A 24,967-nucleotide genomic window follows, 5' to 3' on the forward strand; every position below is an offset into this window, starting at 1 on the left:
CCTGGGCCAGTGAGAACCTCAGGCAGAGAGAAGATAAAGAACCAAGGCCTTGATGTCAGGGGACACTGGGCAGGTATGATGAACGAGGGGGACAGGGTGGCCAGAATAGAGACAATAGGCAGAGGTGGTAGGAGGAGAAGTCCAAGAGACTGAGGGTGGGGAAGAGAAGAGGACTTGTCTCCGGGGACCTTGTTTGACAGGTTAGAGACTTTGGATTTTGTCTTGGTGAGACAAGAAGTCTCTGGAGGGCTTTGACAGAGAAGTGACATGAGGAGGGGAAACAGATAGGAGCCTGCCACGCTAGTCAAGACAATGCATGATGGTGGCGTGGATCAGGTGGCCAATGTAGAACTAGTTCAATAATTCTAATATGCTGCTCCACTCTCCATTTTCCTTAAAAATATCCCTTTAACTGGCATTTATTGAACATCTACTAAGTAAGGCTTTGGGCTGGGCCATTTCACAGATGTTAACTCTACCCTAGTGTGCAGACCCTATGATAACATATATTAAAGCTCCAAGAAAGTTTGAAATCATCTATTGCAACCTCATTATTTTACAGATGTGGAAATAGAAACCCAGAGAGATTAGATGATTTATCCAAAATCATATACCTCGTTAGGTCAAGAGAAGGGCCCAGGACTCAGTTTTCCTTACTTTACAGAAGAGGACATTCAAAATCAGCAGTTCTACTAACTTACGAAGATAACTTATGGTGCCCTTATTTATTCCCCTTTGCATCTTCTGATTTAAAAATAACGACACAGGGCTTTCCTGGTGGCGCAGTGGTTAAGAATCCGCCTGCCAGTGCAGGGGACACGGGTTCGAGCCCTGGTCCGGGAAGATCCCACATGCCACGGAGCAACTAGGCCCATGAGCCACAACTACTGAGCCTGCGCTCTAGAGCCTGCGAGCCACAACTACTGAGGCTGCACTCTAGAGCAACAAGAGAAGCCACCGCAATGAGAAGCCCACGCACGGCAACAGAGTAGCCCCCTCTCTCCGCAACTAGAGAAAGCCCGTGCACAGCAACGAAGACCCAATGCAGCCAAAAATAAATAAATAAATAAAATTAAAAATAACGACACAAAACTTCTTTCAAACATGTCCTCATTAGGTTAATGTTTTTGAGAATCATTTCTAAAATGACAATTTTTGAAGTTTCTAAAATAACTCTTTGCCTTAGGAAGTCTATATAAATGACTCTTGCCATAATCTATTAGACGGGCAGTTCTGCAAATCTCTCACTGGTAGAAAAACCACCGACCTTCTCTAGTTATTTTAGTATGCCAATCTCTTACCAAAATGACTCCTGTAGATTAAAAACAGTATCTGTCAGATAGAGAGGATGGGCTCAGTCTGCCTGACCAATAATCGGCGATTCCAACAACTTAGTACACTGCCTGTTCCCAAGGAAAGGAAGACATGGCATAGAGTCGTTCTTGAGACAAATAAAGGATCTAGAATCGTGAATGGTATTTTATTTTTAATGTAAACAGGAAACTTCATGAGATATTTCCAACTACTGTATTTTCTTAATTTTGTATAACTTGGAGAAATTAAGAAGGAAATAAAGCTCGCTGAAGATAAAGCAGAACTTGATAAGAACACTCCGATTTGTGTCCTGAGTCTAAGTGATGAGGTGGACTTCCTGTTATGAACTATTCCTCTTCCCTCCCCGACCAGTTCAAGCTTGTATCTGACTTTCGGTCCTCTGCAGTCACCCCTGAGCTTAAGCCTTCCTCCGGCACCTTGAAGCAGGACCGTCAAAAAGCTATAGCTTTCATTTTTCTCTTGGAAAACTTGGAAGAGATTTTAAGTCCTTGAGGAGCTGAAATATACCCCTGGCCTAGTAAGGACATTTTATAAAGTTGACAAGTGGGCAGTCAGGCTGACTCCTGAGATCAGCAGTAGGGCTCCATGTAATGTAATGAGTGCGAAAAGAGCCATTTCCCAATCATCTTGTTCATTCCATGCACATTAGGAAAGAGGAAAATTCAACTGAGGGCCAATTCTCCCCTAAGAATCCTTTAGTTTAATTATGACCACAGTATATGAAATGTCTGTAAGGTGTCCACTCTCAGCAGTGAAAGGAAGAGAGGAAACCCTTTCCCTACTAAAAAAACAGAGAAGGATGCTCTTATGGTTCTAAAACATGGTTGAAAATTCAATTTAACCGATGACGAGGCCACTGCGCTTCTTGTAAATGAACGTCTTTTTGCCGCTAATTTTGTGCTATTTTACCTTTCATTAAAAGAAGTAATTCAGGTTAAACTCAGCTGAACAGCAAAAAGCTCTTGATATTTTGAACAATTACTTTGACAGGAGCCCTTGACAGTTAAATGACTCCGTTAAATGAATGTTATAGAAGACACATAATGATTTTTAGTGAAATATTGAATTTAACCACAAATGAGGAAAAACCAGTCATAAGCACTATGGGTGTATTTGAATAAGAACATCTTGCTTATGAACCTCAATGGATTCTATAATTTCTAATAATCATGCAATCAACTAGTTAGCTGGTGAGTATGTTTCCCATCTTAGTGCCCTCTATTCATTTTTGCTTTTTGCTTTTGTTGCTGTTTCTTAATCCGAGAAACCATGTGAAAATTTTGAAACTGGCAATAATTTCCTCTTACATCAGTATGATATTTTAGAGTTAGGCAATTAATGAGTCTGTCTCACAGCTGAAGTCTTCCTTTTTCCTTTTTCTCCTTTGCTGAATGAGATTCTTTCACAAAGTAAAAAATCAGCAAAAGGCAAGAGCCTGCTGCCTGAGAACATGTGAATTCACTGTACGCTAGTGTTTCCTCCATCCACGGGACTCAATATTCCTTTTCTTATTTTATGGATCGAACGTGAGATACTATCAAGGCTTTTACATGTTTTTTCATGACTAACGACTGAAATATGTACTGAAATAATAAAACTGGTGCTGTTCAATTTCCTTTTTAAATTCAATTCCAATATAAGTGAGGGTGCCCTTGTGATGGGGAAATCTGGCTTATTAGAAAACTCTGTTTTCTGGAGAAAAAGAGGAGCTAGAAATCCTTGTAGACTTAAAACATGTGGGTGAGGAGAGGTGGGGGAGGACACTGGGATTGAAGAAATGAATCAGAAAACCAGGAACGTTCTTTATCTCGTTTGCCTGGCAGGCGGACGAGCAAGCAGCTCAGCACACTGGGAGGCTCTGCACTTCCTGATTCTTCCAAGCAGGTGAGGTCCAACCTCCCCTACATTCCCACGGCTCCCTGCACTCATCGGCACTCAGCAACTGTCTATTTCCAATTTCACTGCCTACTTAAATGTCTGCTCCCCACTAGACAGTCACTCCTTGAGGACAGGGAGTGTCTTTTCATCTTGCATTCCCCCAAATTTCTGAGCCGTGATAAGCTGGTCAGTAAATGTACTTTTTTTCTTTTTTTTTTTTTTTTTTTTAGTAAATGTACTTTTGAACAAAGTACTTTTAACATTTAACTCCTTCAGCTGACAGTCAAAACACGTGGGAAAGGCCAGATAGCTTAACTATCTGATACTAGTTAAACGCAAGTCCAGATACACAGCAAGCTGCCTAAATTAAGTATTTCCTATAACCCTGCTAACTCAACTGTGGTCCATAGACCCAGCAGCAGTGGCATCACCGGGGAGCTTTCCAAATACCACATCTCGGGCCCCACCCCAGGCCCCCTGAATCAGAATCTGCATTATAACAAGATCCCCAGGTGACCTGTGCACAGTGAAGTTTGAGAAGCATTTACCTAGAATACATGACCAGTATGATGCCTGAAGAAGTGATGGTGTGTAAGATGGAGAAAAAACCAAGATACTTCTTCACACTCTTTCCTGTTTAAAGACACAGCTGCTCTTAATAATTGTCTTTTCTCCTTGGTGCAAAGAGAGTATTTATCATCAGCTTGCTGACATTTGCAGGAGTTTTGGCTTTCTCCAACTGAAAATGTGGATGATTGAAAGGATATTGCTGACACCTGAATGAGAAATCCAATGACTCCAAGCTATGTAAATTTAATTATTTCCTTTAATTCTTTTTTCAGGAATCTCTTTTTCTTTTCCTGAGCTTTGGTAGCAATTTTCATTTAAAAGAAATACAAGTCAGCAGTGGTTCACTGAACAGGCTGACACGCAATTTCATAGGGGGAGAGGCGCTGTGTGTTTAATCTAATTTGTGCTCTCAATTCCCAGCTAATGTATCTAGGGATCCTGATGTATGCATGTACAAGGAGACATCTATAATGCAGAGTCCAGCACTCTGCAATTCTCTGAAGCACGGCAAAAAAATCAGTCTGGGTTCTTAAAGCTGCCCTACAACATGATAAATCTTTGTATACTTACAGATGTAGAAATATTCCCGGCCTGGTCTGAATTCAAATCCTAGGGAAAAGGGTGTGAAGAGCTGGAATTTTTCAGAGAACTTGAGTGGTCCATTTGGAGAGTGAGGCCGGTTACATTCCCATCTCTTGAACCCTTTGGAAGTATGGTCGCAGGCACTGTAGCCATCAAAGTTCACCATGTAGAGGACATAACGCTCAGTCTTATCTTCCGGGACTGAGTCCTCATAGTGAGGGCAGAACACGTCCAGGTAGTCATTGATACAGACGTCAATGTGGTAGTCACCCCTCTGAAATCTGTTGGAAGAGGAAAAAGATAGGATTATTCATAGAGGAAAGGCAGCTTCCTGCTTGGAATCAGTGGTTGAACCCATTAATAACGCTCAGGCTAAAGATTTATTATAGTAAGTTTTTATTTGGTGCCATATGATTTGAGGCATGGTTTGAATTGTTGCTGTTCCAAATCTAAATAACAGCATGCCATTTTACAGAGGAATTCTATTACCGTTGTTTCAAAGTACCCTACCAATGGAGCGCTTCACTTTCATTTTAAGTATTAAAGGTACTGATTTGCTGTTTTCCTTTCATTGTTAAAATCAGAGTTTTCATATTTCTAAAATAGTGTTTCATTTAATAAATGTTTTTGAATAAATGAGTAAGAAATTTAAAGAATAAATGAATTGTTTTTGTTATAACTGAGACCATTCTTAATCTCCTATGCAACTGTGGACAATTAGAGTGATAAAATTGAGAGAATTAGAATCATAAAATTTTAAAGCTGAAAAGAAAATTCCTAGAACAACACTTCCACTCTAGAGGAAAATAAAACCCGAAGGCATAATGATGAAGCAATGAGCCACTGAGCTAGACCTGGAACCAAGACTTAGGATCCTAGTTAGGTGTTTCCCTTAGTAAATCTGCTTTTGTCACAAACTCGTTTTAGCCAATCTCTGTTTTGATGCCCTCTCCCTTTCCCTATTAAATTGAAACCATCTAGGTCGAATGACTTTTCTGTCCATTTCTTTCACTTTCATAGGTTGTGTTCTAGGGCTGGACTGAGGAGTAGAGAAAGTAAGAAGTCAGATGAAAACAGCAAAACCACGGCCACTTCATCCTGAAAGAGTTAAAATGTGTGCACACAAACACACCACTGCCCACATCACAGTGTCTGCTTCAATTCTTATCTTAAAAAAGTTTTGCTTATTTGTTTTAACTAATGTGCCTTTCCCCATCAACTGAACAGTTTTTCCCAGGACCCAGTGGTGTGTGAAACAGGAATTGTTATGTACACAACTTTCTAAAATCAGAGTGGAAAAGCCTACAAAACCCCTTTGTTTTTAGCTGGTGAGGAAATTCTTCTCTGAGCCCTTAGGAGGGTCATCACAAAACTATGTCACTGCTGAAATACAATGCCCATAAAGTCATAAAATCTACAAGTCAGACAGTCTCAGGGAGAACACTTCCCAGTGACGGTGAGCTAGTCTATTCTATCTTTGGACATCTCTAAATGTTAGCAAGTTTCTTCTTATATTGAGCATAAATCCACTTCTGTGTAATTTCCATCCAGTGATCCTACTTCTGCTGCCTGAAATTACAAAGAGCAAATCTAATTCCTCTTCCACCAGGTAGTACATAAAACATTAGGAGATGTCAGCTGTATCTCTCTCTGTATCCTCCTTTCTCCAGACTTGAAAATCCTGATTCCTTTGGTTATTTCTGGTATAGTTTCCAGACTCCTCATCATACTAGTATTTTGACCCTCTTCACATCTTCTAGTTTCCCAGTGTTCTCCTTAAAATGCAGCACCCACACATAACAAGGACCTCTGACAGGTTGTTGTGAATACTACCTTTGCTCTGGATGCTAAATATTCATTGACAAAGTTGAGATTCCCTTCTGAAATACACCGTGGTAAAAGTGGAAGAGCTACTTATTTTGAGTGAGTAGAACCAGATCTGCTGCTGGTTGAGTAGGAGAGTCATAAGCCATCCTGAGCCTCAGTTTCCTCACATGTGAAGTAGAATAATAATGAGAATCTTCCTTGCTGACCTCACACAGCTGCTTCAAGCCTCAGATGAGGAAATGTATGAAAAGCATACGTGAATATAAAGCACTGTTACTATTAACAGGATATATTAAAATAGGTAAGTAACAAAGTATTACTTTTTAAACAATGGCAGTAAGAGCATACAACAGAAATAAAAATAATGCCCAGGTTTCCCGTTTTAAAAATCCCAGAAGAAAGGAAATCATACAAAAATCCTAAATTCTGTCCGTCCTCAAATATCAAATGATCCCCAGAAACTCCACTTGCTCTGTGCTTTTGAAAAGCAGCATGTTGATTTATTCAAGAGAAATAGGGAAAGATGATCAGATCACTTCTCAGTTAGAGGATCTCAAAACACATAACCATTTTTAAAAACAAACCCTCAGAAGTATTTATTTCCTTATATCTACAGTGATGACGAAACCAGGTTTTCTTTTTCTTCATTACTGGCAGACAACGATTTGTCAAGATACAAGGAAAGCCTGTGTTGCTTTTAAGAGATTTTTGAACATCAAGGTAACATCACTGCCAAAGTACAAAGAAAAGACACTGCAACGTTCAGATAAAAGGGTGCTGGGATGTGAATCATCAGCACTCAGAGTAGGCTGACAGTTCTGGCTGAGAGCCAGACAAGAACTGCAGCAGAAGGCAATGCCCAGATGCACTTTATATTATTATATTATTATTATTATAGATTTTAAAGACATTCAAGGGGGAAGTTTTTCCTTTCCCTAAGTGCCACTCATCTTAGCTTCTACTGGCAGTGGACACTGCTTAAAAGTGAAAATTAAGAAAACTGCCACTGTCTGGACCCATTCGGTTATTGCTTTATTCTACAAATTGTCACGGTTTTTGGTGCCTCAAGTTTAGCTACCCTTTTCCTAAGCTTTTATCCCTGTTAATTCTGCTATAATCTTAATAAAGCAAACCATGAGACTGAAGACCCATTTTACATTGGGTTGACCAGTTATCCTTTTCTGGTGACAATTTACTTTGTGTGGGGTGTTGAGTGAATCACTGTGGAGCCAATTTTAAACATGAGATTGTCCCAGCAATTAACGCTTATACCCTTCTATGCACATGACAAAGAAATGATTATGATTTACCAAAGAATCAACTTGCACTTCTGTTTCAGATATTCAATTTGCATAAATTATTTTACTAATGTAAATTTCAAGGAATGGACAATGTGAACATAAAAACAGTGACCAGGGCCTCCCTGGTGGCGCAAGTGGTTGAGAGTCCGCCTGCCGATGCAGGGGATACGGGTTCGTGCCCCGGTCTGGGAGGATCCCATATGCCGCGGAGCGGCTGGGCCCGTGAGCCATGGCCGCTGAGCCTGCGCGTCCGGAGCCTGCGCGTCCGGAGCCTGTGCTCCGCAACGGGGGAGGCCACAACAGTGAGAGGCCCGCACACCGCAAAAAAAAAAAAAAAAAAAAAAAAAAAAAAAAAAAAAAAAAAAAAAAAAAAAAAAAAACAGTGACCAATTGGAACTCATAAAAGGCATCTGTATAATGTAGCTAAGTACAATCCAAAGAAAGGTTGAGAGTTAGATAGTCTAAGACTATTCCAAATTACGCTCTTTGACTACGAAGTCACACTGAATCATTCTTTTCTGGCCTTACTGTGAAGAAGCACATATGTATGGCTAATATTATTGAGTGGTTATTACGTTACATTCATTATCTCAATTTAATCTCCATCACAACGCCACAGAATAGACACTATTAGTACACCCAGTTAGAGATGAGGAAACTGAGATTAAGAAGTCAAGCAACATGCCCAGTGTGACAGGAATAATAAAAGGTGGAGGCAGAATTCAAACCCAAGCAGCCTGACCTCAGAACTGAGATTTAATTGCTAAAGTCAAGTTCTTAGGTCCACTCTGTATTTCGCCAGAGGGATGATTCTCATTCTTTTTTTTTTTTTTTTTTTTTTTTTGTGGTACGCGGGCCTCTCACTGTTGTGGCCTCTCCTGTTGCGGAGCACAGGCTCCGGACACTCAGGCTCAGCGGCCATGGCTCACGGGCCCAGCCGCTCCGCGGCATGTGGGATCTTCCCGGACCGGGGCACGAACCCACATCCCCTGCATCGGCAGGCGGACTCTCAACCACTGCGCCACCAGGGAAGCCCCCAATTCTTGATGGGGTTTCAGTTCTCTCCTACATTCACTGATGCAACAAATATTTGCCATGTCCAGGATCTGCTATTTTATGGCTTTACATCTGTTGTCACATGAAATCCTTATTGGGTAGTTATAATTAGTTTCATTATACCAATGAGAAAATGACATTCAGAGAAGTTGTTATCCACTTAGTTCAATTTTTTTCCACAGGAAATAAGTAGCAGAGTTAGGATTTCAACCCCAGTCTGATGGCTTCTGAAGCATATATACTTTCCTCCTAATCATAACGGCCCAAAGCTTTACTGACTGTAATTCCCCTCATCCTGTTTACACTGATCTTCTAGGAACGTCTGCTGCAAGGGGTCCTGGCCCTTCTCTCTTCCTCACTAGGTTGATCCTAAACTCCTGCACTGAAAGCGGAAGGGTGCCTCAACATCTGAATAAGCCTCAGATCACAGGGTTAGCTCCTGACTCATGCACATCATTCCAACCTTTCACAGGATAAAGTGCTGTTAGGCTCCGTAGCCATTCACAAGAAGAGAACTTTTTTTTTTTTTTCCCAATCAGGACACTTTCACGAGCTTTAGTTCGTATTAAATGAGCAAATTCACCTCTAGGAAGAATGATTCCACATGCCAATATTTACAAATTTCATGGGTAGCCCGCCACTGCTTTGACACATTTGTAAATTTCTGGGAAATTTTCTTATAAATGTCCCCTCTTTACTCCTAATCTTTAATTCCATCTACTGTATCTTGGTTCTCTACCTCTCTGAAACCACTGCATATTACGAAATGTAGGAATTTCTGGCTGCATACCAACACGCCAACAATAATTACAATACAATCTCTACTAAATTATCACAGTGGTTTATGACGTAAAAGCAGGCATGGTTGCCACACTTAGCAAAGTGACTGTGTTTGAGTAAAATGATTACCGCTCTGCCTGTGTTCTCACGATACAAGTCCCAAGTGCCAGGAAACATCTCATATGCATACAGTGATGGCCCTTGTCCTCCGCTGGGTTGCATGGCTACTCAGGTCAGTGTTCCATATAACATATAATAGTATATATATATCCTGTTATGACAAGAACATATTGTGTACATTTATCAAAATGTGGCAGTAGGCTGGTTGAGAATGTCATATATATTGTGAAAGGGTCATTTTAATTAATTAAGAATAAAATTCAGTACAGCAACTAATTTTTTGTAATCAATTCAACTATTGAAAATGAATTATGCACTTTATGATTGTTTTGATGACCCAGAGGCTGCCTGGAGGGTTGGATAAAAAATACAGTTTGGGGCTACCAATAGCAAAAAAACAACTAAAGGTGGGATGTGAGCTACAAAGTCTCTATGCAGACGTGTTTTTGTCTTAGTTTGTCTTCAGTGTTTACCTGATGACATTCCACAGCTAAATACAGTTTTTATTATAAATTTAAACTACTATTAATATCTCTCTCCTTATATAACCTGTCTGGAGAAAGTGAATCATGGATTGGGTATTGGAATTCAAGTGAAATCAAGATGACAGAGGTGAAGTAAGAGTTGAGAGGCTGTCTGGGACTTCCCTGGTGGCGCAGTGGTTAAGAATCCACCTGCCAATGCAGGGGACACGGGTTCGAGCCCTGGTTGGGGAAGATCCCACATGCCACGGAGCAACTAAGCCTGTGCACCACAACTACTAAGCCCGTGTGCCACAACTGCTGAGCCCACACGCCACAACTACTGAGTCTGTGTGCCGCAACTACTGAGCCTGCGAGCCACAACTACTGAGGCCGTGTGCCACAACCACTGAAGCCCGTGCACCTAGAGCCCGTGCTGCACAAGAGAAGCCACTGCACTGAGAAGCCCACACACCGCAACAAAGGGTAGTCCCCGCTCGCCACGACTAGAGAAAGCCCGTGGGTGGCAACGAAGACCTAACACAGCCAAAAATAAATAAATAAATTTATTTTTTTAAAAAAAAAGAGTTGACAGGCTGTCTTTGCATTTAGTTATCAATAATGTGCCCCCAAGTTTCTACTGAGACAGGGACCAAAACACTGTTTCATGACCATAGTTAACCTGATCTGTAGGACTCTGCTCCTAACTAACTAATTTATTTTCAGACTTGGGTCGCTCCACTGGGGACATCCAGTACTTGAACACTCCAGTCCTTGACCTCAAGTGGAAGTTCTCTACTCTGACCTTGGTTCCTCTTTGCTTTGGCAAGGAGACATCACCTAGCTTTCTTTCTCAATGGATAGTTTTTCACATCATTGACCTTACTTCCTCCTCTATCACCATATGCTCTCGTGCTGTGGAGACTGACAGCTGGGAGGTCGAGTTCACAGGACACACAGGCAGTGCCCTGGGTTGAGGCTGCAGAGGAGCAGCACCATCATCATCATCCTTCTCTGAGTTCATCTTTAGCCACTTTTCCCTGCAGTGTTCCTCCTCTCATTCCATCCCTCATTTGCTAAAGCCAAAACGCGTTTCATTTTAGTAGCTGGAAAAGGAAGGGTACGGTGCATATTTAAAACGTTCTAAATTGGCCTTCAGCATATGTTGCTGGCACAGCAGAGAGCCTGCTTCCAGGGAAATATGTACTGAGGTATTTTATCAAGCAGCTCCTGAGTGAAGTTTCTTTACTCCATAAATAGAGAAACAGCGTTACTGAAAGGAGACACTGCTTATTAGAGGTTAAGAAGCTGTGAGGGACTTTTATCCCCCTTTCATGTAATGTTTTAAAGGACTCAATGATGAAAATGCTATTTCTCATGAACTGGATAGTTGATTATGACATTTTAAATGTATTTTAATCTGTCAGGGAGGTGATTGTTTTAATATTCCTATTTGAACAGAACTACACTGTCACGTCTTTAATTACAAGGCAACTTATTATATTACATTCTGAAATTGAAATGTAAAAGAAGGATATGATTTATGGTCAAAGATTAAGCAAATTTATCAGCTCAGGGTTCCTCCCAAATTTTAAACTAAATCTAAAGTGAATATGTCTTGACAGCACAGTCTTTCAATTCTATTATAGATTTAAAGGCTAATTTCAGAATAAGATGACTTTTTAACCAGAAGCATTTCTCATTTGTCCTGAAGGGCCTAATAGGCCCAGCAACAGACACAGAATTTGTTTTATAAATACGTTTTGGGAGGAGATAGGCAGGATGGCAGTCTCTGTTGCGTTGCATAACACGTCTCTTCTTGTCTCCTTCTGTTATTCCTTTCAGCACAGAATGTAAGCCTTATGGCTTTCGGATCCTAAATCTGAAGATGCTCTTTTTTTTTTTTTTTTTTTCCCAGCAGAGGTTAAAGCGAGAAATACAAACAGCAAATCAAACTTGGGGTAGATAAATCATACTAGCATCAGTGGGGGATGAAGAAAGACTTGCTGATTTTAAATGTTCCCTCTCTCTCACAGGCTGAAATATGCCAACCTTTCAAATATATTGGTCATTGACCTTTGTTTCCAGTTCTGAGACAGTCAGAGTCATAGACAGTTTCACTGTTACCAGGCCAGTTGTTACCAGGCTGAATGAGGTATAGTACATGATGACCGAAACCCACCACTTCAGGCAGCCCAATCCAGCTCTTCCAGGCTCTAGAACATACCAAGAAACAACTAAAATTCCCATAACAGTGAAGATTTACAAGTGTAAAAAGAACCTACTCATGGATGAATTTCAGAGATATTTCCTACATATTCTTTTGCAGTTGAAAGGCTGTAGGCTACAACACACACTTTCATTCAATGAAGCACATGATACCGAGAAAACATTTAGAACCCGGAGTTGGTGATCTGTGTATCCATTAATGAAAATTAGAATAAAGTTCTTACACATGCAAGTTGGAAGAAAGGAAATAAATGTTGTAGTAATCACAAATTCTGCAGCATGAGAGCTTTGTCTTCAATTTAATAACTTGGTGATGAGAATAAGATGTAATTTACTTAGCCAGATATTTAGAATTTATTAGTGGTCTAGTATACTAACCTGTCCCTTTTTTTCTGTGTGTGTGTGTGTATGTGTGTGTGTGTGTGTGTGTGCGCGTGCTTTAAAAGCAAGTGGTTTAAAAATTCCTCCATTAACATTAATTACTCATCTCAGATAGATGGATAGAAATCTCAAATACCTTGTGTTATTGCTTTTCTAGTTCAAGTCACATCAGGCTGAATGACTTTTTAAAATTGGTATCTCCCAGGAGGAGTACCTGTTTCAAATACAGGGCCCACAAAATGTTCTCTCCTCCAGTGTTTTAACTCATTTGGAGTTTGTTTTATTAGACTGACTGAGGAGCTCCAAAGGAAACAAAGCATTAAATTGGCGGAGCCTAAACAAGACTTTCCTTCAGGAAGGGACCCGGAGCTTTGGGTGACAGTCTAATTGCTTCTAAGCCCCCAAAGAGGCCTCGGGCTTGGAGTAAGAATGTGTCAACGTCAACAGGCTAAATCAGCCAAAGCAGGCAGAGTTCCACACACCTGACACATCGCAGACCACTGCAAATGGTTTTCAAAAAGGGATTAAAATAAAATAAAGAATTATTGTCTGGCAATCAGTGTACGGCCTCACAGAGGTCACTTCCACAAGGCAAAACAGGCTCCTTCTTGACTCCTGCTGGCCAGGAGCTTCCTGACGAAGCTGCCCGTCATGCCCTAAGTTATCCAGAGTTTTACATCATGGCAAGTACACGGAACAGAGCAGCTGAAACACACACACACAGATCCAAAAGCAGATGCGGGAAATCACTGACCTGCTTATCCAGCCACTGTCCTAGGAGAACAGGATTCAACAAACTGATTCTGTTCTGAGGATGCAGGAGGTGGGGAGTCAGTCAAACAAATAAGCCACCTGCCAAACTGCTTACATACGTGTAGCCCTTTTGTATCCTACGAGGATGGAGTTACCCAGCAGAATTTCAGGTTATTCCTAGTTTCAAAATTAAGAATAATAACCAAAGAGATATAGTAAATGTCCTTCCTATTAACCACCTCAAATAATGATTTCGTAGTTCTTACGTACTGCTGTACAAGCAGTAAATTAAGTATTTGTATTATGGCTTGATGATGATAACCTATTGGAATCATTACCATCTAAGTCTGAAATTTGGCCCCGACTTTTCAAAAACCGCGTGGGTGTTCGAGATCTGCGTGGCATGGAACTACTGTCTATTAGCTTATTGTTAAACAAACAAAAAACAAGCTGGAAGAAAGGAAACAAATGTTTGATGGCTTTCTTTTATGTTTGATCTTCATAGGACCAGGGTAAGCAAATATCTTGCAACGCTAGGGCACAATAATGGTAATAGTGTTTTATACAAAGCTTTAGGATGCAAAGCAGAAACTATTGCTGTTTCTATGCAAATTGGCACGGGAGAAGTAGTTATTTTTATTTGTTATGGGTAGGACCTTGTGAGCAGTCGGATACAAACCTGGAACCAGGCATGAGGCTAAGGTGAGAGAGAATTGATCTGGAGTCATTAGAAATTAGGTGGTGGGTAGAGCCATAGAAAATATTGAATTCATTCAAGGTAGATGCATAGATGTCGAAAAAAACTGGGACTGCACTGAGAGCAGATCACTGGAACTATAATTATTCTAGTATTTTTATGGAGACCTCCGTTCTTTACCCTGAGAGCTCCCTGAAGGTGGTGGTGCTGGTGTTTACTCATGTCTGCATCCCCAACCCTCAGCACAGTGTCTGCACGAAGTGGTGACTTGAGAGACATCCCAGAAAGTAAACTGTAGCTGATGGATATTAGAAACAATGTTTGAAAACAGAAAAAACTTTGTAAAGTGCCCAATAATCTCCTTCTGTGTCCTGGGTCCCAGTATCAAATTTTGAGAACAGCTAAATAATATGACAAACAAAGGTCAAGATCAGGAAACAAAATAATGGCCCATGGCAGATAGGAAAATGATAATCAGGCCTATTGTTCAAGCAATGCTAGAAAATCATGCCTAGCCAAGTAGATGACTTAAGCACCTAACGCAGAATGAAAGTTTCTCTTGTCATTAAGTCCTCTATTCAATTACCATTTATTGGGGTAATTAAACACTGGAAAGTGATGCCAGGCTAATTGTTAGATTATGATAATTACATGTCTTTGCTATGCTACAGCTGATCAAAATAAGATGTGGTCCCGTGCACTTAGCTGGAACCGCTCTGTAATCGTCAGACTTCCGGAGAGCGCTAGGCCATTTATTACCAATTCATTACAAATCAAGCGGAGAAGCTTATTATTTGTAATGCTTCTTTCTTCCCCCCACATACAGTCTCCTGGAACAAGACTCCCCAAAGGTTAAGCCCAAACTGCCGCCTCTCATTGGCCCACTTCCATCCCAATTACACAGCTGAATGGCATTAGGTGCCTCTATTTGAGAGGGTTCATCAGACTGCTTCACAAAATCCTGCAAGCGCCTATCACATTGGCAGGAACACCCAAGGCTCCCTTTCAGCCTCTGCCAACCACTGTTCTGCTCTGAGCTGTGTCCCAGCAACCACAAGCTGGCAGTGCTGAGAATCTTCTGGTTCTGAGGCTCCCTTCTGCTCAGGTTAGGACTAGACCAGGCTGCGGTATGCCCAGGGTTTGCCCCAGTTCACGGGAGTCCTAGGGATACAGACTGTGCCTCTCCTGTCAGGATATCCGGCTTTTGTTGCTCAGGCCAGGATCACGAGAAGAAAGCAACTTCCTCGTCACCTCAAAGCTACCAAATGGTAGCTCAAATCTTTGTAGAAAAAGACTAGAACCAATCCCTTGTCCTTGGACATTTCCGGGGGTTAGAAATCTCCCCTCCCATCCCTCTACTGTTGGAAGGTGGGAAGGCAAACAGGTATTTGAGAGTCTTCCTTTGGCTTTTTCCCGGGACTTCTCAACTCTCCCCTGCAACTGTCATCAGAGTGTGTTCACGTGGGCCATTGCCAGCGGAGGAAGCGCAGAGTGTCAGGTCAAAAGTTTACTAACCGCTACAAAGTTCATGTCATGTTATGGTTCTCTATTTTAGGGGTTTGTTTTCTTTTATTTGGGCAGTATTATGGACTGAATTTGTCACCCCCAATTCATATGTTGAAGCCCCAACGTGATTGTGTTTGAAGACAGATATAGAGGAAATTAAGGTTAAATGAGATCATAAGGGTGGGGCCCCAACCCAACAGAATTGGTGTTCTTCAAGAAGAGACACCAGTACCCCCTCTACCCTTCTCCACTCTCCCTTCATGTGCCTCTGCAGGCCAGGAAGAGAGCTCTTACCAGAAACTGACACTGCTGGACCTTGGTCTGGGACATCTATCCTCCAGAATTGTGAGAAAATAGATTTCTGTTGTTTAAGCCAACAAGTCTATGGTATTCTGTCACTGCAGCCTAAGCAGACTAATATAGGCAGTTTAAAAGTTAATTAATGGGCATCCCTGGTGGCGCAGTGGTTAGGAATCTGCCTGCCAATGCAGGGGACACAGGTTTGAACTCTGGTCTGGGAAGATCCCGCAACTAAGCCCACGCGCCACAACTACTGTGCCTGCACTCTAGAGCCCACGAGCCACAACTACTGCGCCCGTGTGCCACAACTACTGAGCCTGCACTCTAGAGCCCGCAAGCCACAACAACTGAAGCTTACGCACCTAGAGCCCATGCTCCACAGCAGGAGAAGCCACCGCAATGAGTAGCCTGCACACCGCAAGGAAGAGTGGCCCCAGCTCGCCGCAGCTAGAGAAAGCCCGCACGCAGCAACGAAGACCCAATGCGGCCAAAAATTAATTAATTAATTAATTTTAAAAGTTAATTAATGGTAGATTTGGGGGTGGGTGCTATTGAATTACATCACTGCCAGGGATTCAGAGACATAAAGAATTATCGAACAACAATAAGGGAACAATGGCCAGGAAGGAAGGGAGTAAAGGAGGCAAGAGAGTGGAGTTAAGCCACTGCGGGCACCCCACAATACCCTGGAGCAGGGGGGACACTCAATATCCACCTGCTGTTCTGAGCAAGCGGCTGGTCTGAGGGGAGAAGGCACATTATATTCCTACCTAAGGATAGTTTCACCCCTGAAATTAACTCATAGCACCACGAAAATGACTGTATTCTCACCCAGCAACTGTTATCTCACTGTTTCAGCAAGGCTTTCGCCCAAAGATAGAATGAAGAGTGTTACAGAAAAGTCACATACTCCATTTTACCCTTCCTCCACCCTGGAAATTAAAACAGAATATGACACTGCCTTTCAAAAATCATATTAAGTGCATTCTGGGGACAAAACAGACCGTGAGGTACCTTTGTTAACACCGGAATACATAAAACTGTCAGTTTATGCACACATTTGCTGGTGGCCTGTGGCTCAAGACTGGGGAGCTGGGAACAAAGGTACTTTGGTTCATCACATAAAAATGGTTTTGCACTACTTACTATTATCATTTCCTCCCAACACTCATTAAAAGGATATTCATTCATACAGCTGGATCCTCTATTTACTTTTATAGCCTGGGCCACAGGACGATATATGCAAGAATCATGTAATCATAAAAAATAAGAAACTAATTGCTCTATCCCGAGGAAACATAAGGGGGAGAAAGAAATAAACAATTCACCATTTATTTCTCAGAAATAAATCTAAGCACTTTAGGGGATTCTCAAGTGCTACAATATCCATACCTACTTAAATGCTTGTCTATCTCAATGACAGAAAATAGAGTTGTTTTTCCCCTCCCCCTTCCATTTTAGCAAACTCTACTTTCAAAGTGTCTACCCTGGAAAAGAACTGTAGTTCAAAGCAAACGCACACGACCCTCCTCTTGAACTTTCAGAATTTTTGGTCCTGCTACAAGTTCTGAATGAGTCACTTGTAGAGATTGTGAGATTTCAGAGGGATGGTTAACGCCAAGTCACAAAGATGATGAAATAAGAGCGTGATAACGGGCCTGCCATGCTGGGTGGCAGCTCAGCACCGTAAGCCTCGAGAGGACAGCGTCACAACTGGCTTTCTCCAGCACTCAGTAGTACAATCCCAGATCCCAAAGTTTCGTCCACGTGCACATTAACATTTCATTGCTGTTCAAGAGAGGGAGAATGTGAGCTACTACTGAGTTATCCACTCAGTGCTGATAAGCTGGGTCAAAAAACAACAAAGGCATGAACGAAACCTATGGGAGCTATTAAATGAGCCTGGAACTTAGGACAATCTGTATCCAGTGTAGAGACAAATGGGACTATATCGCACTGATCAATTTATTTACAAAATAGGGCAATTTCATCTATTGATGCTTTAATTCAACATCTGGGTACCTACTCTGTGTGTGCCAATTCTTTAATTAAAATCATAAGCCATTTGGTATTCTAAAAGGAACGTCGTTTTTTTTCCATTCTAAATACAAACTATACCTAAATAGATGACAAATATAAAATATACCTTTCACCCTATCTCTGGGAAGTAAAAGGGTAACCAAACAGGATATTCCCTTGAGTACACTCTCAGATTCTGTCTCAGGCACCCTGTAGCTGAGAAAAGATTCAGAGCAGCCAAAATCTACCCAAGGATGTTTTCATGAATCCAGCCATTAACTGAAAAGCCTGAGTCTTGGTCACTGAAAGTGCTGGTGACTCTGGTTTTATGGACGTGACTAGAGAAAGTAACATATGTCATGCGCTGGCCAAGTGGGCAGCCTAGAAGCACAGTCTACAAGGCTGGTAGAGAGTATACCCACTATTGGTGCCGGGGGGCGGGGGGGGGTGGGGGGCGCCGCCCTACGGCGGGCACTGCACGCAGGGCTGGAGGAAAGGAGATAGCATCCGGCTGCAGAGACGCCTCTCCTGCTCTCCTCCGACCGGCAGCCAAGTGAGCTCGAGCTGTGTTTGCCACAGGCCTGGGACATGGTCTGACGCTTACACGCACCTCAACAGGGTTGTGAATCCTAAGAAGTTACAAGCCATTCTAACCCACTGGAGGACATGAACTGAACAGTAGGAACTCTGGAAAGTGTTTTTGGCTTTTGTTTTAGTTTAAATACGAGTTTCTGGCATGAAGCCGAAGGAATCAACTTACTTATTATGCCCAGCAGCACTTCCCGGCAGAGTATTAAATTTAGTGTTATTTATTTTTAAAATCAGGGTGGTGGCTTCAAGATATAATTAATATCTCTAAAGACGTCAGAGGTGTGTGGAAGTCTATGGGAACACGAAATACTGCTATTCTCTGTTAGACAATTAGGATATGTAAAAATTCGTATCACATGAGGGAACTGTGTTGGTTCTAATGACTAGGAAAATTTATAGGGCAACTCAAAATTAGACATATCACTCCTGTTTCTCTTAATGGTAAAATGCAACCCAGCATCCTCAAGCACTCACTGAATTAAAAATGGAACTCTCGGGCCTCCCTGGTGGCGCAAGTGGTTGAGAGTCCGCCTGCCGATGCAGGGGATACGGGTTCGTGCCCCGGTCTGGGAGGATCCCATATGCCGCGGAGCGGCTGGGCCCGTGAGCCATGGCCGCTGGGCCTGCGCGTCCGGAGCCTGTGCGTCCGGAGCCTGTGCTCCGCAACGGGGGAGGCCACAGCAGTGAGAGGCCCGCATACCGCAAAAAAAAAAAAAAAAAAAAAAAAAAAAAAAAAAAAAAATGGAACTCTCAGCATTACAGTTGCAGCTAAGTATTTATGTATGCCACTGAATCTACACACTCCCCTCATATACAATTTTCTATAGTTGGTTTGACTCAAGAACAACCACAACCGAGTTACTAGAGTCTAGAGCGATAAAATCCTAACTCACCACTCCTTAAAAACACCAAGTTGCTTGCCTTTGTAGTCCTAGACACTACTCACGTTTACTAGTCTTAACCTGCAGTAATTATAAATTCTTCAGCGCACAAAGCATGCATGACATAGGCTTGTAAAGAGACAGCCTCTGGTCTTCCCTTGGGACCCGATATTTGATAACAATTTCACAAGAACCCTACTTCTGCATCAAGACTAGAGAGACACACACTGGTGGAAGGAACTTTGAGCACCATCTCATCCAGCTGTTTCCTTTCAGGACTATTAATTATCTAGTCTCTTAAAAAAAAACAATCTCTAGGGAGAATTTGAGTATTAAACAGGTCTTCCCAGGACCTGTGGATGTCATTCAAAATCCAATGCATAAAGAAATTCTCTATTCAGGGGCAACCAGCTTTCCAGTGTTGTTCAGAGCATTTCCCTCGCTCCCGCCCGATGAGAAGATTTGAGAGAAAAATAGAGGAAATTTAGCTCATGTTTTCCTAGGAAAGTCGAGCTGATTGTATTATCGACTGTCTACTGCATTAGCAATTTCCAACTGAATTACAAACGGTTTCCCTGCATTATACTGCTATTGTTCAATACCATTTTCATTGCCCTAATGAAACAAAGCTATATAATATAACCATAAAGTACTGATTACAGTTAACAGCGATGATGGAAGAGAGATAAGGAGAGACCTATTTTTAAAATATGCAAAGAAAAAGATACGAAATGCTGATACTCAGCAGACATTTTTTTTTTTAAACTCTTTTTGGCTTTCTGGATTGAGATCAAAACAACACTGACAAGTTAATTCTTTCTCTTCCAACAATACAAATGGTATTTCCCCTGAGATAGAATTTCTAGAAGGTTTCCCAAAGAGCAAAAGTTCTCCAGGTGCTGTAAAAAATAATAATAACAATGATAACAATGTGGATTTCACACATACTTGGTCTTAAAAAGTGCCTACTTCAAACCAGAGGATTCCCTAATATCATGAAAAGAGGATATCCAAATTTTCCCCGGGGTGCAGGTTTCTCACCGTCTATAATTGAGCTCCTTTAGAGAAGTGCCATCATGAAAGCACCAGGGTATTTTCTCTTGCTCCGTATTAAATCAACCAGCAACACAAATGATCAGGTTGCCGGGCGGGACTGAAGGCTGCCCCAGCGAGACAGAGGTGCATGGCTGAGATATCTGCCTTTTAGCAAAAGGGCCCTGAAGGTTACTTGGCAGCCTTTTATACTCCCAGTTCCTTTCCCATAGATAGAAGCAGTAAACAAAGAGGTGGAGGGCACAGGAAGAAGTGGCGGGGAAACTTCTTCGGCATTGCTAATTATATTAAGCCTAGAAGCTGTAGCATCGGACACTTGCTACCCTCTGACATTCGTACCAAAGCTACCGTATCCCCCCCAAAAGCAGAAAACAATTGGTATAATGGGGGACAGAGCACGTTGCTGTCATTCCCGAAGAACTCCTTGAGTCGAGCCAGTGACAGATAATGAAATTACTGTATGGTGCTCTAGTGGCAGATGATCCGTGACTGCCCAGGTCCTAGACACCCAGACATTCTTCATCTGACAAATCCTTCCTGCCATTTCCTGAGTGGACATGGTGGAAACATAGAGTTCACTGAAAAGGCCTGAATGTCAGGATCAGAGACTAGTTCCTCCAAGACAAACTCTGGTCTTGGAACAAACCTTCCTCTGGAGATCTTTCTGAGTGTTTATATTTCTATGAGCAACACTGGATAGTGTCATCCATGTGGACACAACACTCTGGGTTCTACACACTGTATTTGAAACACTGATCTGATTTCAACGGTTCAGGACAGTCACCTCAATGCTCACTTCACTCGCATTTTCTAGTTTTTGCACCCCTGAAAAAAAGATTTTTAAAAAATCAGGACGGTATCTGTTAGACCTCTTTCAATAATGTGTATCACTTGAAAGATAAAAGGGAGGGTGCATTTATCTGTTCCTATTAGAGTGCTAATTTATGCAAGTTCATTTGCCTTTTGCGTCTATTGATTGGATTCTTGTTTCATCCCCTGCACTCCATTAGAATCCTCGCTGACCTCACAATAATGCCAAAATGTGTACTACAGATTTTTATATGCTCTTGCATCTACAGCCTGTTTAGAAGTTGGCATAAGCAAGATGATGGTGTAAACAGAAATTATGGGCAACATGAAAAAGTATTTCGCTTCATCACATCAGAAAGAAAAACTTAGAGAAGATGAGAAGACTTAATGGTTGAACTTCTCTCTTCAATTTTAAATAGTCATGTCTGAACATTTGAAAAGACTCCTGTGCTTTAGGCATGCTGAAATTAAAATAGAAGTGCAATTTGGGATAACAGATTATAAAACCAGTAAGCACAGCTGCTATACGCAGGGCAGGAATGGCTCTTCTTTTCCAAATCCATTTTTGTAAGACAGTCAACTGTGGAAGTAAAATAACCTTTGCTGTGAAAACTAGAAAAAGGGCTAGACCCCAGGAGAACAATTTTCAGACATGGTCTGCTATTTATTTGCTCCCAGTCTCAAATAATGCTTTTGTTTAGTGCTTCATTCTGAAGAAAAAAAAAAATGTATATATCATCACATATTTTTCAGTATGTATTAGTCTAAATGCTTTCTGTTTATAAGCCCAAGTAAACAAATTTAATTTTAGTCTTGCGACTAAAATAACTTATTAGTCTTGGGACTAATAAAATAACTTATTTAAGTATGAAGTGATCCAAAGCTGTCAATCATAGGACAAAAGAATACAAAAGTTGCCATTTTGAGATACGATTTTTAAACCCCAAAGAGTATTTTAATCCACTTTGTACAGAGAACATACCTGCTTTATTGAAAAGTTTATAACTATTTCTTCTTGTTTCCACCTCACTAATTTACCTATGTCCAAAAAGGCATGGGGGAAATGTAAAAGCCCGGCGAGAATCTGTTCTCATCTTCCTGCGGGATGACTACTAGCAGCACAGATTTGACAATGGAGAAATCACAAGTTGTTGAGCCTGTGAACAGGGAGACTCCTCAGCTTATTGAGCATTCTAGAATTGCTCAGGCAGGGATGTCAACAGGGGCAGAGGGACACCTGGCAAGTGTGGAGTTCAACCACCCGGACCTCTCTAAGGATGGCTGCAAATCGTACAAGATGTCCAGAAACACTAATAGGCATCCGCTGAACCGCCTGGGAGGCGTCACTAATAAAAAGTGAAAATCAGAGTGGAAAGAAAATTTCATTTCCAATCCTCCTCATGACACCTGGCTTTTTCAGCACATATGGTTTGTAAAGTTTGCTAATGTCTGGTGGTTATCAAGGAAATCAGGGTTGATTAAAGATATTTCAACTTTATCTTCATTTCCCAGACTTTGCAGACATCCACCTGACGACTGAGAAGGGACTACTATCTGATCATTTGTGGCAGGCAGCTCAGGAAAGAGGTCACGAGAAAGGGACAGAGAGCCATCTGCCAAGCTTCAAATCTGGCCTCTGCTACTACTGACTCTGGAACCTTGGCAAGTTATTTTACCTCTCCATGCCTCAGTTTCCTCATCTGTAACACTGGAATAAGAATAACACTGCACTCCTAGATCACCAGTTAGGATCAAATGAATAAATTAAATGAGTAAATCAGGACTGACTGTAAAGTGCTTAAATAGTACTTGACAAATAGCACAGGTAAGAGGAACATGTACAATTTACATTATTTACATAACTAAAAAGGTATTTTTTGAGTGCTGAAGACAAAGAATTTTAGTACTTTGAAAAATATCTTGAGAATCTCAAAGATCTTTAGAAATAAAAATGTTGATAGCCATTGCAACATCTCTTGAATAGGTAGAGTATAATTATAATAGATTTCTGTTTATGAAATAAGGAAAAGAAGTTTATAGAATATGGGAGGACAAGTGCTGACTCTGCGGAGGAACTGGGCATACACAAGGCAACTCAGCCTTGTGGAAGTGTGTTGGATATAAAAATACATGGAGGGAAGCATGGGCAGTTGCCCGTGTCGTGTGATTTCTGGGACACAAAAGCCATCTTTAAACAAAAATAACTTCCCAAGAGGGAATTTCAGTTCTTAACTGTGTAAAGTGTTATTTTGTCTGGGAGGGAAATTATACTTGCAAGCCAATGCATTAACATTTTTTCATTTCTCTGACTCATTAATACCTGTTAATTAAGCAGAGTTAAGGCCCCTGAAAGACTATGGGATACAGTAGGTAAACTCTGATGAGAAAGAGTAAGTGGTCTACAGGGTTGGGAGAACAAGCCTCAGGAAAGGGGCACTGGACAGAGGTGTAGGGCAAGGTACTAGAGAAACACTTGACACTTCCCAATTCTGCTGAGGTCAGCTCTACAGACTAAGTGTCATCACATTTCATTAGAATAAATGGCATTCTCTTCAAGAAGGTCGATTTTAACTTAAAATTTAAAATTATGCTTCCCTTGAACAATATACTAGACTGACCTTCTATCCTTTCTTAATTTGATTGACTTTTCACATATTTATGTCCTATCTCTCTTTGTTCATTCATTCATTCATTCAACACAAGTATATTGTTTGCCTCCAGGGGCTCAGGCATTGTTCTTGTAGACAAACAAAAATGAACCAAGACAGAGTCCTACCCTAAAGAAACCGACAATCTAGTAGGGGAGACAGTAAATAAATCACTGCAATAAAATGTGATACATGTCATAAGAGAAATTTGTACCAAATACTGTGGAAAATAGGAAACAGCAAGAGACTTTGAAAGAGTTCTGGAAGACCTCACAAAGGAGCCAGGTCTTGGAAGATGGACTGAATCATTCCAAGAGAAGGAGCAGGGGTGGGCTTTCTAGACACGGGTGACAGGTACAAACCCTGAGACTTGAAAGCAAGGAGTTTGTTGAGAGGGCAAATGAGGCTACAGAGGGAGGTGAAAACCTTATTTTGAAAAAGGAGTTGATGAAGAACCAGGGAAGATTTTTTTTTTTTTTTTTTTTTCAGTACGCGGGCCTCTCACTGCTGTGGCCTCTCCCGTTGCGGAGCACAGGCTCTGGACGCGCAGGCTCAGCGGCCATGGCTCACGGGCCCAGCCGCTCCGCGGCATGTGGGATCCTCCAGGACCGGGGCAGGAACCCGTGTCCACTGCATCGGCAGGCGGACTCTCAACCACTGCGCCACCAGGGAAGCCCTGGGGAAGATTTTTAAGAAGGCTCAGAACATGATTGGGTATGTATTTTAAAGTGATCGTTAGCCCTGGACAAGACAGACTGGGTGGGGAGAAAGCCTGGGGCAGGATGATCACAGGAGTCTACTGCAATGGACCAGGCAAACAAATATACACAGACATTACAGGCTTCAGCTGAGGATTCCTTACTCAGGTAAGGTGTGAGGAATCACACCTGACAATAAACTATTCCCTTATTCATCCATTCAACCATTATTTATAGAGGCCCTACTTTGTGCAAGATACTTTGTGTTGTAGAAGCTACAACATGAGTCAGACCCAAACTCTTCATCTCAGCTTCTTAGGATTGTCTAGACGTGAAGATCTTGAAGTAGAGCATTTGTGGAATTAAACAAAAGGACATGGACTAAAGAAATTTCATAGATGCAGAAACATCAGAAGAAGATTAAAAGTAATCCTTAACATTTGACCATATTTTGCAGTGCTTAAGTATCACCGCATGTATTAAAAGTTAAT

General features: G+C 41.6%; 1 protein-coding gene across 2 annotated transcripts in view; it reads right to left on the minus strand.

Annotated features, from left to right (window-relative positions):
- The window catches only part of EFNA5 (ephrin A5), a 278,842-nt gene that overhangs the window by 42,162 nt on the left and 211,713 nt on the right, over window positions 1-24,967 (minus strand). For both annotated transcript variants that reach the window (XM_060091838.1, XM_060091837.1), the window contains exon 2: window positions 4,354-4,646. In XM_060091838.1, coding sequence (XP_059947821.1) covers window positions 4,354-4,646 — 293 coding nt within the window. The remainder of the gene's footprint in view (window positions 1-4,353; window positions 4,647-24,967) is intronic.

Source organism: Mesoplodon densirostris, chromosome 3 (genome assembly GCF_025265405.1).
Source record: "Mesoplodon densirostris isolate mMesDen1 chromosome 3, mMesDen1 primary haplotype, whole genome shotgun sequence".
Classification (NCBI taxonomy): Eukaryota; Metazoa; Chordata; class Mammalia; order Artiodactyla; family Ziphiidae; genus Mesoplodon; species Mesoplodon densirostris.